This window comes from Odocoileus virginianus, chromosome 8 (assembly GCF_023699985.2).
Source record: "Odocoileus virginianus isolate 20LAN1187 ecotype Illinois chromosome 8, Ovbor_1.2, whole genome shotgun sequence".
Classification (NCBI taxonomy): Eukaryota; Metazoa; Chordata; class Mammalia; order Artiodactyla; family Cervidae; genus Odocoileus; species Odocoileus virginianus.
The window spans coordinates 11,450,213-11,467,173 of record NC_069681.1 but is presented as its reverse complement, the minus strand read 5'-3'; the positions used below and the strand labels follow the sequence as shown (position 1 = coordinate 11,467,173).

At 37.6% G+C, this 16,961-nt stretch overlaps 1 protein-coding gene across 9 annotated transcripts in view; it reads right to left on the bottom strand.

Annotated features, from left to right (window-relative positions):
* Positions 1–668: 668 nt before the first annotated feature.
* DGKH (diacylglycerol kinase eta) overlaps positions 669–16,961 on the bottom strand; it is a 210,459-nt gene continuing 194,166 nt past the window's right edge. For all 9 annotated transcript variants that reach the window (XM_070471180.1, XM_070471184.1, XM_070471179.1 and 6 more), the window contains one exon: positions 669–15,610. In XM_070471180.1, the coding sequence (XP_070327281.1) occupies positions 15,521–15,610 (90 nt within the window). In that variant the 3' untranslated portion in view covers positions 669–15,520. The remainder of the gene's footprint in view (positions 15,611–16,961) is intronic.

Genomic DNA, 16,961 nt, shown 5'->3' with positions numbered 1-16,961 from the left:
CAATATACTTATTTACAATTATATTTACAATAGCCTTTCTTTCTCACTAGACGGGACTATTCATAGATTGTTCCCACTGGAAACAGCTACTTGGTTCTTAACAAGTGTTTATCAGTAAACTTCAATGACTCACTACTGTAAGGATAAACCAAATAAACTTTTACCATGAATTCCCCCACTGAGTGGAGTATTACTCAGCAATAAAAAGAAACAAACTATTGATGACTATTGATATATGCAACAACTGGATGAATCTCAGAAAACCAGATGGAGTTAAAAAAGGAAGTCACATATTATATGATTCCATTAATATAATGCTCTTGAAATGCTAAGATTATAAAAGTGGAGATACATTAACGGTTTCTCAGGATTAAGGATGGAGTAGAGGTGGGAGGGAAATACATGTGGCAAAACAAGAGGATCTTTTTGTGGGTCCTTGAGATGAGGAAACGTTTCCGTCTTGACTGTGTCAGTGTCAATATCCTGGTGGTGATATATGTTTGCAAGATGTCATCACCAGGGGGAAATGGGCAAAGCGTACACAGGATCTCTGTCTCTCTGTTATTTTCTTATGACTATATTAGACTCCACAATTATCTCAACAGAAACTATTTAATTAAAAAAAAAAACCATTCCAACCAGGAAACAAAAATGGAGACTTCACACACTCCAAATGCATTCTTTTTATTTGAGAAGGACAATCTCAAGGCAGTGCCCTTTGGGAAAGGCATCTCTCATCATTAGATACATTGAATTCAACCATTACTCTTAGCAAAGTACAAAAATACACGCATCAGTGACTTCCATACAATAAATACATAATCATGCATCCCACAATGAAAGGCACGGAAACCCGGTCACTTAGTAGTCATAAAAGTTACTAGCTACATTAACAAAGCCACCCAAATTATCCGTATAAGGAACTGTAACAATATATTCCAAAGGTGAAAACACATAAAACATCTTTAAAATAGTATGCAATAAATATCTCAATTGTATATATTTAAAAAATTATGCCATTGTAAACAGCATGTAAACAAACAAAACTCACGTTTTCTTACCATTATTAAAAGTTATTAGAGCTAAAGTTATACCCTCTGCTCTGTCAGGTATATTTCACTGGCAAGTGTGCTAAGCAGTTTAAAGTTTCACTCCTTTCTGCAGCAAACAGAGCCCATTGTATAATAAATAGATAGGATCTCCATCTTTCAGATAAAAGTTTCAAAACAGACTACAAAAATGTAGTAAATTATTAGCTATAAGTAATATGGCAAAGGCTAGAGTACAACTATCTTCTGCAATGCAAGGGATGAAAGGAACTCCGCTGTTAGATATTTAATGTGATGATAAACAAGAGGCAAATCATTACTGATTCTCTTTATTGAAAGGTAGAATGAAGATGCTGAGTGTAACGTCAAGTGTCCAGGCTTCTGAGCCTCCTTTGTTTGTGGGCCTTTCACAACATGGAACAAAGAGTCAAGTTCTATCAAACTAAGAATTTCTTTTTGCTAGAGAACATAGAAATGGTTGATACTTTATACTGATGGGAAATGGTGACTTCAAAATATGCCTATCAAAATGTAAGTATACATTCAAGTAAGGTTTTTCTCATACTTACAATATTTTTTCCTTCTTATAAAGGAATCCAATTGTCTAACCATTAATAAATATTCAGAGAAGTTAATTTTTTGCAACTCAAATATTTTTATTTCATCTATATATCAGTGCATTATGGCACATAAATACTAATAGTGGATGTACTATATGCTTAGATAAGTATGCTAGCTGTTAGTATTACGACTCCTTTTTCCCCATTAAAAATAAAAGTGGTGGAAACATCAACCCATAACTACAAATGGAGCCTTTGAAGCACATTGCAAAGCATTATTTTATAACATTTTCCTTTTACTGTGAATTCCCAATGGATATTTCATATATTTTGGAGTAACTGTCATTAATAAGGATATATGCCTTCCTCAAATGGATTTAAAGTTGAACTTGTGTTCTATAAATTCATTAGTCATTTGAATAATGTACAGCACCTATGGTTGTGGAAATGGGGTTTTATAGAATTGGTGAAAGATGTACTTGACGAGTGATGGTCAAAAATTATTTGCAGTTGACCTGAAAATACAAAAATTGTGGACACAAAAACAAGATTAGTCCTTTATGACACAGAACTTGTTAGTTTTTTAGGGAGAAGGTGATGACTTCTCTGGAAAACCCTGAGAAGTAATATTTGCCTTAAAAACATGTCCTCCCAATTTCTTACAGACTAGAAAAATAATCATGAACATGAACTTGAACTCTATTAGATAAGAGAGGTCTTATTTTATTTGCATCCCCAGAATGAATCAAAGGTCAAATGTAGACCAGGTAGAAAAAGTCCTACTGAGTGAAGTAAGAAGTCATTTAATTATATGCAAATTTTAGACTTATTTAATTTTAAAAATTGACTTTAAAGGACTTTTTGTGTCAACCTTTATCATAATTTGGAGACATAGTAGAAAGGCTTTATAGAATCACAAAATAAAAACAGTCCCTTAGGTAATAGTTTTTAGTATTTATGTTCCGTGTGTGTGTGTGAGTTGTTCAGTCATGTCTGACTCTTTGCAACCCCATGGACTGTAGCCTGCCAGGCTCCTCTGTCCATGGAATTCTCCAGGCAAGAATACTGGAGTGGGTAGCTACTACCTTCTCTAGGGGATCTTCCCGATCCAGGGATCAAATCCTGGTCTCCCACACTGCAGGCAGATTCTTTACCATCTGAGTCACCAACAGCGGCAAAGAAGCCTTCTTACATTTATGTAATAAAAAATGAAATAATCATTAACTATAAATGACCTGAAAAATGACCTGAAACTGCACAAATCATTCTCTATCTCTGGTTGAAAACTATTATTCAGAAAATTTTACCTTCGCGTTTTTTTTTTTAATTCTTTCTCAAGTGTCATTGTTTTGTGTAGGTCATTAGTATATGTCTCTATGTAGACTGTATACACTGAATACAGAACATCTGCCAACGAGAAAGATCATCTTTAAGGCATATCTATGAATTACAAATAAGAACTCTGCAGTTACATGAAAATTTTCTAAGCCTCAACTTTAAGAAACAAGAATTCAAATTTGGTAAATATTTCTCATGAGTAGCTAACAAACAATTATCCTTCATAAATCAACTGTTCTTTCCTGCTGTTTCTCTTCTGTTGATTCTCCTAGAGTTCCTGCATGCTTCTGAACACACACCCACCTCTTATGGACTCTCAGGAAAGTTTATGTGTTAAGGGCAAAAATACAGAGAAGTCTGGACTCTGTATTACCTTCACCATTTCAAAAACATTTATTAAAATCCTACCATGGGCTCGCTACACTGAAACTATGAAGATAGAGAAATCCAGTTGTTTACAAGCAGATATATACATAGAATTGCTGAAATGTGATATATATATATATATATATATATATATATATATCATATTTGGGGGCTTCCCAGGTGGCTCAGAGAGTAAAGAATCTGCCTGCAATGTGGGAGACCCAAGTTTAATCCCTGGGTCGGAAAAAGACCCTGGAGAAGGACATGGCTATCCACTCCAGTATTCTTGCCTGGAGAATTCCACAGACAGAGGAGCCTCATGGGCTACAATCCATGGGCTCACAAAGAGTCGGACACGAATGAGTGACTAACACTTTCACTTTTCTTTCATATATTCATACATATTCAATAATTATTGAAATAATTTTATAGAATAAATTTCAAGAGACCATGGAGCATGGATGGAATACTTAACCTTCTGGGTAGTTAGGCAGAGTGTCACAGAAAGGTAAAATCTGAACTGAATCTTAAATGAGTTATATAAGTGATTATGCCAAAGCACTGAACTGTGAGTAGCTCCAAATTCCTGGGTTACAAAAGGTCTCTAGTGGAAATGGTAGGTGAGGATGCTAAAAATGGTGTGACGAGGTCATGGAGATGCTTATCCATCAAGCTAAGGAGATGGGTTGCTGTGCTGTAAAGAGGGAGAGTCTAATTAAGATTTTTTTCAGCTGAGTCATGACAAAAGAAGTTTGTGTTTTAAAAAGACCTCTCTGTCAGTCTAGTGGAAGCTGGATGAGCGGTAGGGGAGAATGAGGCGGGAAAACTGGTTACTGAAAAACTATAGCTAAAGCACAAGGCAGAAGAATAATGAAGGTTTGTGGTGATAAAGGTCTGAATGGAATTATCACTTTGCTTTTCTGCAACTAATTGGAAATAGAACATAAAATGCCAATTCAATTTTTGAGATGGACAAAAAATAAAAATATGCAACTGTATAAATACTAAAAAAAACTTTGATATAGAAAATGCTTCGGTTTACACAATTCAAAACCAAGATTAGCTTAGGCTTGTGTTTTGTTCCATATTTTAGCTTAGGAGTTTCTTGGCAGAAGAACATGATCACATAAGGTTGCTATGAGAACTGTGTCACCTCCCAAAAGCTTTCTGAAAGCTTTTCAAGTAAAAGGAGGCGAGGAAACAAAAGAACTGCTCGAGTCTGCAATGCTTTCATCCTCATCATTATGTATATAAAAAAACTGCTGCACAACAGAAATCTGTAAACAGGGAAGGTTCTAATTAAAATTATAATTAATTTAAGTTATACTAAGATCAACTGTATATCAGGTCATTGTGGGAAGCAAATTCCCAGAAAAATAACTTATTCCCATCACTGTACCAAATCATTTGGGAATCATCATTTAGAGATCTGTTATTATGAAAGCTCAATTGTGCCATTGTTGTTATTGTTGAGTCGCTAAGTCGTGTCCAACTCTTTGTGACCCCATGGACTGTAGCCTGCAAGGCTCCTTTGTCCACGGGATTTCCCAGGCGGGAATATTGGAGTGGGTTGCTATCTCCTTCTCCAGGGGATCTTCCTGACCCAGGGGTTGAACCTGCATCTCCCGCAATGGCAGGTGGATTCTTTACCACTGAGCTGCCAGAGAAGCCATTTAGATCAAAACACAGGTGAATGAGTTCTGATTCAGTCTTTTCCTTGATGTCATGCAGCTTACAGCCTCTTAAAATCCCAACATTTTTAGGGGAGAGCGATGCCGCAGGAGCACCAATGTATCATATTATACTACTATAAATAGCATATCTAGCAAAGAACTTTTTGAGTCAAGTGGTCAGAGTGACTGAATTCAAGGGTCAGGGAAAAATAAAGTCAATATTCATTTACCCTCATCTACATTTGTTAATTTTAACTGGGTTATTCTAATTTCTTTCCTTTAATTGTACTCAGATTTTTCATTATGGTAATGAGTAAGACAATCTCTAGCTTAATTTCTTTACAGGAAGTTTTAAAGGTACTTTGCAAGAGAGAGTACCACTCCATAGCTAGAGAAGACAGTGATATATGCTTCAGATCAAACAGCAAGGAAACCATTCAGAATTCACTGGGAAGTGACATCACAGAGTAAAACATGATAAGGGAGGAGTTCAGTGTTGCTTTTCTTCAACACTGATTTAAAGAGACATTTCCTCTTTGGGGATTTAAGCTATGAAAAGATGTGCAGGTCTTAGTTATATATATACAACAGAATCACAGAACTCAGCTATATTATATAATATACATTATATATATATATATATATATATATAAAACATCTGTCTGGGGTGAGTGTAAAAAAATTACTCTAAATTTCTAAAGACTTTTTAGCCTATCCTAAATGAATATATAAATCTATATTACATAGATGAAAATACCTATAACCTATTCTGGGCAAGACAGTGCTAATGTAACTTCACTCTCATTTTTAAAATGAACATTGAAGGATATTAACTCGGACTTTTAATTTTCATGCTATAGTCTGGGAATCCTTTATATCTAACAACAGTGGGAAAAGAGGTATGTTTAAGTACGATTCACACTTACATAGCTCCTCTTGTAAAAGAAAAATTACCTGGTATTTATAACTGAAAATATTGTGGACCATTTCTAATTAGGGAAACCAAAGGACCAAAACATAGAGCTCGTAGAAAGGACACAGTGAGCCAGGGCCAAAGTCAGTTGTGGAATCCAATGAACCTAACCCTATTCCCACATCCAGCATCATAGGATTCAGCTACTAGGAATACTGTAAATTTGAATACTTTGTTGTTTCAAATGAAAGAAAAATCCATCCTTGCTAATAAATTTCAAGGCTGAGAAGGTTCATAAACATCTCTTTACTCTGTGTGGTCTGGTCTGATCTACCTTTACCAGAGCTCTTCTTTGGGAAGTTGCTAAACCCTACTGACCAGTTCTCTCTTTATCACTCACTACTTGAAAAAAGTGAAGTTGCTCAGTCGTGTCCGACTCTTTGCGACCCCATGGACTGTAGTCTACCAGGCTCCTCCATCCGTGGGATTTTCCAGGCAAGAGTACTGGAGTGGGTTGCCATTTCCTTCTCCAGGGGGATCTTCCTGACCCAGGGATCGAACCCCAGTCTCCCTCATTGTAGGCAGATGCTTTACCGCCTAAGCCACCAGGGGAGTCCAGGGATTATTGTCTAGGAAGGCTGTATATATACTGGGGTTTATTTTGCCTCATGTAATGCACACAAATGATCAGGTTATCCAACTGTATCATAGCTATAAAATGTTATGGCAAATCCCGAACGAGCTTTCTGGCCAACCAACACCTTTAAACTGACTTCCAAGCTTCAACAGCAGAATGGGCTCCTTAAACTCACTGGTTATTTTGAAAAGAGTAAAGGTACAATTCCAAACTTCACCAGTGTGACATTTTTATGTTCTTCTTGTTTCATGTCTGCCATATATCTCACACCTGCTTTGCATTTCTATAATATAAGCTGAAAGAGATCTACATTCACACTCATTTCCAAAACTCTCCCAAATTGCCAAGCTCCTTTATCCTTTTAATTTCCATAGAATATTTCTCATATATTTTCTTCTTTCCTGCCTTCAATAATTGATTGTGCAACAGTAAAATTAATATAAAACTCTTTTGAGTTAAATTCTTAATTTTCTACATTTCTTAAACAGTTTACAATTCATCTACCGCTTATACTGTAAAGCAATATGGCAGTTGAATTTAGGGCTTATTAAGGGTATTCATTGGAAGGACTGATGCTGAAGCTGAAACTCCAATACTTTGGCCACCTCATGCAAAGAGTTGACTCATTGGAAAAGACCCTGATGCTAGGAGGGATTGGGGGCAGGAGGAGAAGGGGATGACAGAGGATGAGATGGCTGGATGGCATCACCGACTCGATGGGCATGAATCTGAGTAAACTCCGGGAGTTGGGGATGGACAGGGGGGCCTGGCGTGCTGCGGTTCATGGGGTCGCAAAGAGTCGGACACGACTGAGCGAACGAACTGAACTGACTGAAAGTGATTTCTTTAGTATGTGACATTTTTCTTGAAAATGTGATTTTTATTCTGTGTGGTATGCTGTTGTGCTATTAAGTTTCAAATTTTTGGTTTTTAAAAAGTTGAATAGAGAATATTTCGAAAACAGAAATAATTCAAGACTCAATTAGAATCTCACTGACTTAACTGACAGAAACAAACTGACAAACCATAATCGCTTATGGGTACTCTGACTAAAGCAGCCCAGAGTCAAATGCAAACCTGCTAAGAACATACACTTTGAAATCAAGAGCTGGAAGTGTGCGAGATTTGGAGGGTTCAAGATTCTGAATGTTCATTGAAAAGCCTGCATGCTCAGTCACTTCAGTCGTGTCCGACTCTTTGCGACTCCATGGACATGGACCGTAGCCCGCCAGGCTCCTCTCTCCATGGGAGTCTCCAGCAAGAATACTGGAGTGGGTTGCCATGCCCTCCTCCCGGGGATCTTCCTGACCCAGGGATTGAACCTGCGTCTCCTGCATTGCAGGTGGATTCTTTCACACTGAGCCACAGGGGAAGCCCTCAAGTGTTATACTGGCAGTATAATCACTGAGCTCTCTTTCACAACAAAAGTTAAAAGTTTACTACAGAAAAGATGTTCTGACTTGAAGATTAAATGTGTATTGGGCAAACACAGCATGATGAACCCCTTTGTTACATTAAGTTCTTAATCCTGATGATTTCATTTTTTGATTTATGCCTTTTTCTGTATTTATTTTAAACATGAAAATGATTTTTTTAACATAGTCTCTATGACTTTTCCATTGTCTGGGAAGGTAAAGAATACCATTTTTTACAAGGAAAAAAACTGGGCATCTGTTTGGCAGAAATGAGTACTTCAAGTACAGAAGTAAGTCATGAACAGAGCTATTACACTCCAAGCAACAGCAGTAACAAGGAAAAGAGCTAGAATATGCATTTTGTATAAAGGTTAAATTTCATGGTATAATAAATAAATGCACTCTGATTTACACAAACTGCAAAAACCTTCTGCTGATGATTATGAATAATACTGTCTATCATTCACTTTGTTGATATCAGCACTGCCTCACATAGAGTTTCAAAGGCAAAATTCTTGCCCCCAAAGCCACAAAATGTACAAAGCTGCTTTGTTATTAAGTATTTTGTTTGCCAAAAGCCCTGCAAACTAAAATACATCTTGGAAGTTTGAATCACCAGCGTGATCATTATTTTGGTATAAAAAGATAAGAAAAATTTTAATATGAAAATTAATAAAACCAGTAAAAGGTGAAACCTGTTGTATAAATAGACATTTTAACATAAAAGTGAGACTTTTATCTCACTTAAGAGAAAGAAAAAATTTGATACAACTTACTTGAAGATTTGAAAATATTATATTTTCCCAGCTCTAGATAAATATATTACTCCAATTTATTAGTCATCTTCAATATACAATATATAAGTCACAAAACTGGGAATATTACAACACCAAAACTTTTCACAGCACTAGCTACCAGTTACCAGAACTGTAAGAAATCTTATAGCTATATATCAGCTTAATATTTAGAATATAGAAATAGATATGGCTAAGCTGTGGTAAACAATAGTGCAATCAAACAGTAAGGACCACAAAATATATTTGTTTTCCTTTTTAGCTTGTATACCTAACCTCATTGACCTACTTCAATAGCCTTATCAACTGCGTATGAAACATTTTATTCCATTTAAAAAGTTACCATATGTTCCTTTAGGTTAGGTTAATTTATTCTCGAAGTGCGGTTCTATAAAATATCCAGACTATTCATAAATTTCTATACAATGAGTAACTCATAGCTAAAATGAAATATTTTATGTGGAGTTTTTTTTTAATAACTTTTAAGTAGTGGCTTGGTTTCTATTTTTCCAACTGAAACTTGGAAGTGCATACAAAATTAAGAGAGAAGATATATATACATGTAAATAGAATCTTAATTACATAAAAGGATTAACTTGTTCACTTATATTAGTAATATGGGGTTTTTATTAAACACCATTACTGAGTTTTTTTTTTTTTGGCCGCATTGTGCAGCATGCAGGATCCTCGTTCCCTGGCCAGGGATTGAACTCATGCCCCCTGAATTGGAAGCACAAGTCTTAACCACTGGACCTTTGGTGAAGTCCCTATCATCACTGAGTTTAACACAGCCTTGGTTACTGTGCTAAGATTCTCCTGAAAATAACAGAAAGAAATACACAAATAGGTACAGTCCAGCTGTCATTTCTCTCTCTGTTCTCTGTAATGACAAACCTTTATAGCTTTTTCCATTCTAACGGAAATATCTCTCAACAAAACTTGGAGAAAATAATAAGAAAGATATAAATTAGTGCTCTACATATTATAAAAATCAATCACTGTCTTTCTAAAGTTTTGGTTGTTTCTTCAGGAAGGCATCCCATTGCAAAGTCAACATATTATCCATCTAAGACAGAGACCACTATACAGGAGTCACTGGGAAGATGCTGTAGCAGAGAGAAACAAGCCCCGGGCCCCCTGGCATCCGGCGAGGGGCAGTGAGGGGACAGACATGGCAGCCCAGCTCTGGAAAGCACTTGGGAAGCCACTCCACTCACCAGTACTGAGTACTGAGGACTTCACTTCCCATTCTTTTCAGCTGACTTAAAGAACTGCCACTTTGATCATCAGTCCAACCTGCACTTGAAACATTCAAGGTTAAGTTCATTTTGGAAGGGGGCAGCAGGAGGGACCATAGATGTCAAGGTTGAGAGATGTAATGTTTTTACAGCTTAATGAAAAGCAGTATCTTTAAAGAATTCACATCTGTACAACATTAAAAGTCCACTATGTTGTCAACCCTGTTGGGCAAACCAGATCATTTACTTTAGACATGACGTAGAGAAGTTTCCGCTCTAATTTCTTAAGTCATAGCTTTGTATGAGTATTTCCTTCCTCCATTCCTGTTACAAATAACTTCTATGGAGACTCAAGCAGTGATCTCATTATTCTTTAAAGGTAGCTAAAGAATCTCTAGGCAGTCATGTTTTGGTCAATTATATCATTACGTAAATAGTAAAGGCTTACTAACTGTATGTCACTGGGAAAGATCTTATTATAGAATTACATAATTTGTATTTTGAGGGTTAAGAATATATTATTTTTCAGGCACTCTTTTAAAGAATTATTAACTACCTGAAAATCAAGATAAGGTAGCATAATAAGAAAGCCAGATTTTAGTCTAGCAAAACATGCCTTGAGGGCTTTAATGACGTATTCACTTTATTTGCAATCATTTTGGATCTCTCTTTCCTTTTTTTTTGCATGCCTAATGATTCATTTAATGTGTGTGTGTTGCTATGTGTCCTCAACCATGAACAATGTCAATAGGATAAACTACTGATAAGACAAAGTGAAAAGTACAAGTTGCGGGAGACTGACCCAGTCTTTCCTTATCTCAGTACATATTGTTCTGAAATGTTCCCTGTGGTTTAAGTTGTGAACAAATGAGAATGTCACACGAGCAAATGCAGACTGTCAGTGACTTAGATGTGAGGGCCTAGAGTGAGGTCAGCTGTGTCGGCCAGTATCTGTGTGCCACCTTGGTTACCAAAATATATACTGGGTAGGCAGGGCTCATCTAGAAACTGAATTAGGAATAAGGATTGAGAGGGAAACTCAGCTGGGTGATGAATGAGTTTCAGCTCATTTCTGGGATTAGTTGGAGAAGAGATGGGAAAGAGTGGGTTGGACAGTCAGCTATTCTAAGCACCTTAGAAGACCTCAGATCCCACTCATCTAGAAGAGATAAAACTATTTAGGCCAGTACTAAGCACTTCACAAATCTTAGCAAAAGGAAGACTTTGGCTCAGTAGGGATGGAGTGGACTGAGATTCTGCACTTCTCTAAGCTCCCAGGTGACAGGATGCCACTGGTCCATGGACCACATTTTGAGTAGCAATGATTGTAGTGCAACATTACCCAGTAAAATTTTTGCAGTGATGGAAGTACTCAACATCTGAATCGTCTACTATGGTTACTGAGCACTTGAACTGTGGCTAGGACAGGTGAGAAAGTAAATTTCTACTTAAATTAACTTTAAATAGCCTCATGGAGCTAGTGGCTACAATGCAGGACAGCATGGATCTTGGACATTCACGGACCTCTTCTCCACCAGAGCAATGATGTCATGGTCCCCAAATGCTCTAATCCATCAATTCATTTAGATGAGTACGTCTCCTTCCATTAAATGAAAACTATAAAATTTAAATTGTTTTCTTCCTAATAACACTTGGCTAGATGACCCACAACGAGGGGGCAAAGGTGCTCATGTTTGGTTACTCAGTAGTATCTGACTCTTTGCAACCCCATGGACTGCGTAGCCTGTCAGGTTCTGCTGCTCGTGAGCTTCTCCAGGCAAGAATACTGGAGGGTTGCCATTTCCTCCTCCAGGGGATCTTCCCAATCCAGGGACTGAACCCACGTTCCCGATGGCTTAGTGATAAAGAATCCACCTGCAATGCAGGAGCCGCAAGAGATGCGAGTTTGATCTCTGGGTCGGGAAGATCCCCTGGAGGAGGGCATGGCAACCCACTCCAGTGTTCTTGCCTGGAGAATCCCATGGGCAGAGGAGCCTGGTGGGCTACAGTCCATGGGGTCATGAAGAGTCGGATGTGACTGCAGTGACTTAGCACGCATTTCTGCATCGGCGGGCAGATTCTTTACCACTGAACCACCAGGGAAGCCTGGGGGGGCAAAAGTGGGGTGAGACAAAAGGAGCCCTTTTGCAGTGGGATAGCTGAAGAGGAAAGGGTATACATGGCAGTGAGACTGTGAGTAACCTTCTCTGCACTGGGCATGTGGAAAGACGGGAAAGTGAAAGTGAAGTCGCTCAGTCGTGTCGGACTCTGCGACCGCATGGACTGTAGCTCGCCAGGCTCCTCCGTCCTGGGATTTTCCAGGCAAGAGTACTGGAGTGGGTTGCCGTTTCCTTCTCCAGGGGATCTCCGACCCAGGGATCGAACCCAGGTCTCCCGCATTGCAGGCAGACGCTTTACCATCTGAGCAACCAGGGAAGTCCTGAAAGATGGGAAGCCAGGCAGTTTAAGAATGAAACTCAGAAAGTGACGTAGAAGGACGGATGGATGAGTGAAAATGAATACTTGGAAATTTTATTCAGGCCTGACCGTGTCCCTGTCTTTCTTGAAAAGTCAGTTGTTCCTCAGGAAAATGAGGAAAGTGAGGGAACATGAAAGGAAGTGAGTGCTGGGAGCTTGGCTGTGAGTCTCCTCCAGTGCTCCGAGATTACCCATGTGTGGGAGAGCCTGAAAGGCCACAATTATAGCCCCCAAGCCAGGCTCCGGCTTGAGCATCTCACTTCAGCTTTTGTGTGGACCCAGGCACAGAGCCCCTCCGCACTCCCCAGGGCTCCGATCAGCTCTCATGGAGAAGCTCCTCCTAGCCTTGCTCTAACCCCGTCTACCGCAGAAGCTGGTTCCTCTGTGAGGCTGGACCGTGGCCTCCCGAGGCTCTGAGGGCACCATCCTGACAAGCAGGTGAGGGTGAATGCCTCTGGGTCCTACAGAGCCACGCACGGATGGTTCATAGAGTGAAAAGTGCTCTTATTTAACCCTAAAGATCAATCTCGTCATTTTTAAAGAATTTCATGTCAATGTATGGCAAAAACCACTACAATATTGTAAAGTAATTAGCCTCCAACTAATAAAAATAAATGAAAAAAAAAAAAAAAAGAATTTCCCTCATCCAAAAGCCACACGCAGGAAAATTCTAGCTAAAGATTCTGTTTAGTGAGGTTCGGCATACGTAAGAGATGTTACTCAAGAGCGAAAAGTGTTAGTCACTCAGTCATGTCTAACTTTTTTGCAACCCCATGGACCGTAGCCCCAGCGGGCTCCTTGGTCCATGGAATTCTCCAGGCAAGGACACTGGAGTGGGTTGCCATTCGCTTCTCCAGGGTGAGGGTGAAAGAGCAACATCAAATAAAAAATTCAGTCATTAACATCTTACTCTTAAACTCTGAACAAGTGATAACCTGAGAATCTTTTCTATTGGCAAAGAAGAATTTGGGGAGAGTGAAAAACCAATAAAGGTTTTTTATATTAATTCATTCTTTTCTAGGATTTCTTGCCTCCTTGTCTCCACCTTTCCTTTCTTTGTGTGTGCGTGGACAAGGATTTCTGATCTAAGCAGAGTTCAGAGAATCTGGCCTGCCTGATTTCACAGGGAAGTGACGAGGACACTTTCCAGTGTGGATGACTCTAAAAGGAATTGGAAATGACTTTTGACTTCGTAAGTGTGGATAATGTTAAAACTACTAAGTGAGTAGCTCTTGGCTCTTTTAAGCTACCTGATACAATGTGGAAAATTTCCCATTTATTCACAACTTAGGTAAAATATATAGTCAGACAAATTTGGTCAGGAGCCTGAGTTCATTTATTTTTAAGATATCCAAACTGTGACTTTTACTAGTAAATACTCAAATCATAAATAAGAATAAAGTGTCAAATATGTAAACCCTTTGATACAATTAAATTATATGTCTGACAATAGCTCATTTTAAATGTTTTCCCATCAACATTTCTCTTTAAGCATTCGGCAAAAAAGTCTAGAAAATATCAATGAAAGTATATTTTAGATTACACGTATGCAAGTGTGAATGTACATATAAATGTATACGTGTATGTGTACATATATATGTGTCTAAATATTTATGTGTATATGTATGTGTTTTGAGCACCTACCTAGAAGGCTACTTTATGAAAACTGTTACCACTGGGTCAGTATCCTGTTTAATTCTCTTATATAGAAGATTTTTAAATACTATAATGAACTTTTTAGTATATGATGTCTAAAGTAAATTTATTTGAGGACATTTTTCTGACTTTTTGATAGGTATGCCTTTGGCTTTCAAAGATTTTGATCACAGAAATGTTAACTTCTCATGCACTACACTGAAGTACAGTGGTTTATAAAAAGGAAATAATATCTGCCTGACAGGATATAAGAATTAAGTAAGATATAATAATAGAAAGCCCTCAAGAAAAAGTTTAAATCTCTTTCATTGGGAAGTTTCTGTCAGTTGTCTCTTTAGCAAACGAATGACTCTGGCGGCCAGTCTGTATACGGATCCTAGTTTGAGACACTGGGGAAATTCCTGGTTGTCAACAGTCTGCTATATTATAGATGCAAACACATTATTAAATAAATTTTAAATTGAAATGAAAAACAGAGTGTGAGAATTTTGGTTTGGAGAGCTATACTAAGTTATCTTAAGACAACAGAACATATAATTTTATGAAAATATACAGAGAATTTTCTTAATGTGCACACCTGCTATTTATGACAGACTGATACAAAATTGGCTTACATAAGATATATATCATTTGTTGATTGGGGCCCAGACACATGTTCACAGATTCTTAGATACAGAATATGCAAAATTCCACATCAAAGAACAGAAAAGTGCCTTTAGCCAACCAAAAGGTACTTAGGTAATAATAAATTAAATTCCATTAAAACTGACATTAAAGCTAAGTGTTACGTATTAAATGTGACATGCAAGAAACAAAAAAAACAATTCAGGCAGCAACATCGTGCATTAAGATTTGCATTCATTCATAGTGTTTGAGGGATTTTAACCATATTCTCTGACCACTGAGAGCTAGAAATCTGAAATGATACCAATTCAAAACACCACTTAACTGACATCTTAGTCTTCTAGCCAGTGATTTGAGGAAAGAAGCCAATGCCTCTAACAGTGAAACCCAGTAAGTTTCAGCCACATATTTTTATGTGGTTGTGCGATAAGAAAATCCCACCTGACCAGATTAAAGGAAAGTAAACATTCTGCAGTTCCACCTTTTGGACAATGCAGTTGTCTCCGATTCCGCCTACCTTTTTACTAATATGAGCATATTTGAACATGTCAGGTTTGCACAATAAGAAAATGGTTTCGTGGAATGTATTTTTTTTTGGCACAAAAATATTTTCTAATACTTCAAATCAAAATTTTCACCCATAGCAAAATATTAAGCCATAGAGGTGTCTTAGCGGTGCTTACTCATCTAGGCAGAAAACTACAAGAACAGCCATTGGCTCCCAAGGACTTTGTATTAAGTAGCGATGACTTTCCTTCCAAGGAATAGCACCAGTATGATTACACCTCAGGCTGGAGGGTGCTCCTCTCAAGCTCTTTAATTCCCTGGAGAATTCGCTTCACATGACCCACTTTCGGTATCCCCAGGTCCTAAAGAAAAAGGGAAAAAAAGGTAAAAAGAAAGAGAAAGAAGTTAACCGATAAGAGAAAACTGATGGTTAAATATCTAGCTAGCTAATAAAATGTAGTTAGCATTCAGTTCATTCATCTTAGATTCGATGATTTACAAAGTAAAAGTTAGAAAAGTAAGTTTATAAAACCAAAAAATTCTGAAATTAAAAAATTACCAACCATTAAAAAAACCACATTTTACACAAACTCTTAAATGCAACATTCTCATAGGTTACACACAAGGGCAACTCTTCAACAGTCAAAATTACTTTCTCCTTTTTCTTCTTTTTTGATTTAGAAAAACAGAGGTCCTATGGAATCTCTGAGAGAAGTGACATGTGACACCAGGGTACCCACAAAATTTACTCAAATAAATTTCGTAGTCTTAAAACAACTACACATTTCCTTGCTAAAATATTAAACTTACAAATAAGTCCTGCTCCTCAAGAAATTACTCTAGTAGTTTCTAGTAATTCCTAGTAGAAATTACATGTAGTATGACCTACATGTGGAATGCTAAACCCTTTTGCACTTGCATTTAGAGTCTTTGATGTGTGTGAAATATTTAAATAATTTTTATATTTTATAAGTGTAAAAAAAAAAATCACATAAACATAGGTATATATGAGTTGATGTTTTTCCTCAAAACACTTTTGACTCCTTTCCCTCAGAATGCCTCTTGTTTTCTAAAGACCCAGCTTCCTGAAAAGAACCAAGAAGCCAAGATTTATTGGGTTGGCCACAAAGTTCATTTGGGTTTTTCCTGTAACATTGATGGAAACATCCATACGATGTTATGGAAAAACCCAAATGATCTTTGTGGCCATCCTAACAGTTTTCAGAAATGAATGGTGACTGCTGAGTGTGCAGCACAGAGCAGGCACTTGGCAAATGCATGCTTGTTGCACGGATAAAGGAGATGCATTCAAGACAGCCATAATATCTGCTGTCTGAAAAACTAAACAGATGGTGAAGATCTCCACTCCCGATAGCTTCCTTAAGCTCAACGGCCATAATGAATTTGCCAGTATGTGAAGTCAACTTCTTCACAAAACAGAGTGTGGAATATCTGAAAATACGTAAAAAGATGATTTGCAAAGCAGTCTTGAAAGTAGGATTATAAGGTATCACAAGATTATTTGTCTGACACACACACACACACACACGTTCTCTCAACCTCCCCCATATACTTTATGAGCTCTCTAAATTCTGTAGCACCATTGCTAATGAGGATTCTGCATCTTGCTGGAAAATGATCTTTCCCCAGTCAGTGCTCTTTTGAAGCTTGAGATAATTTCAGGGTAATGTTTTTACAATATTTAACTGATCC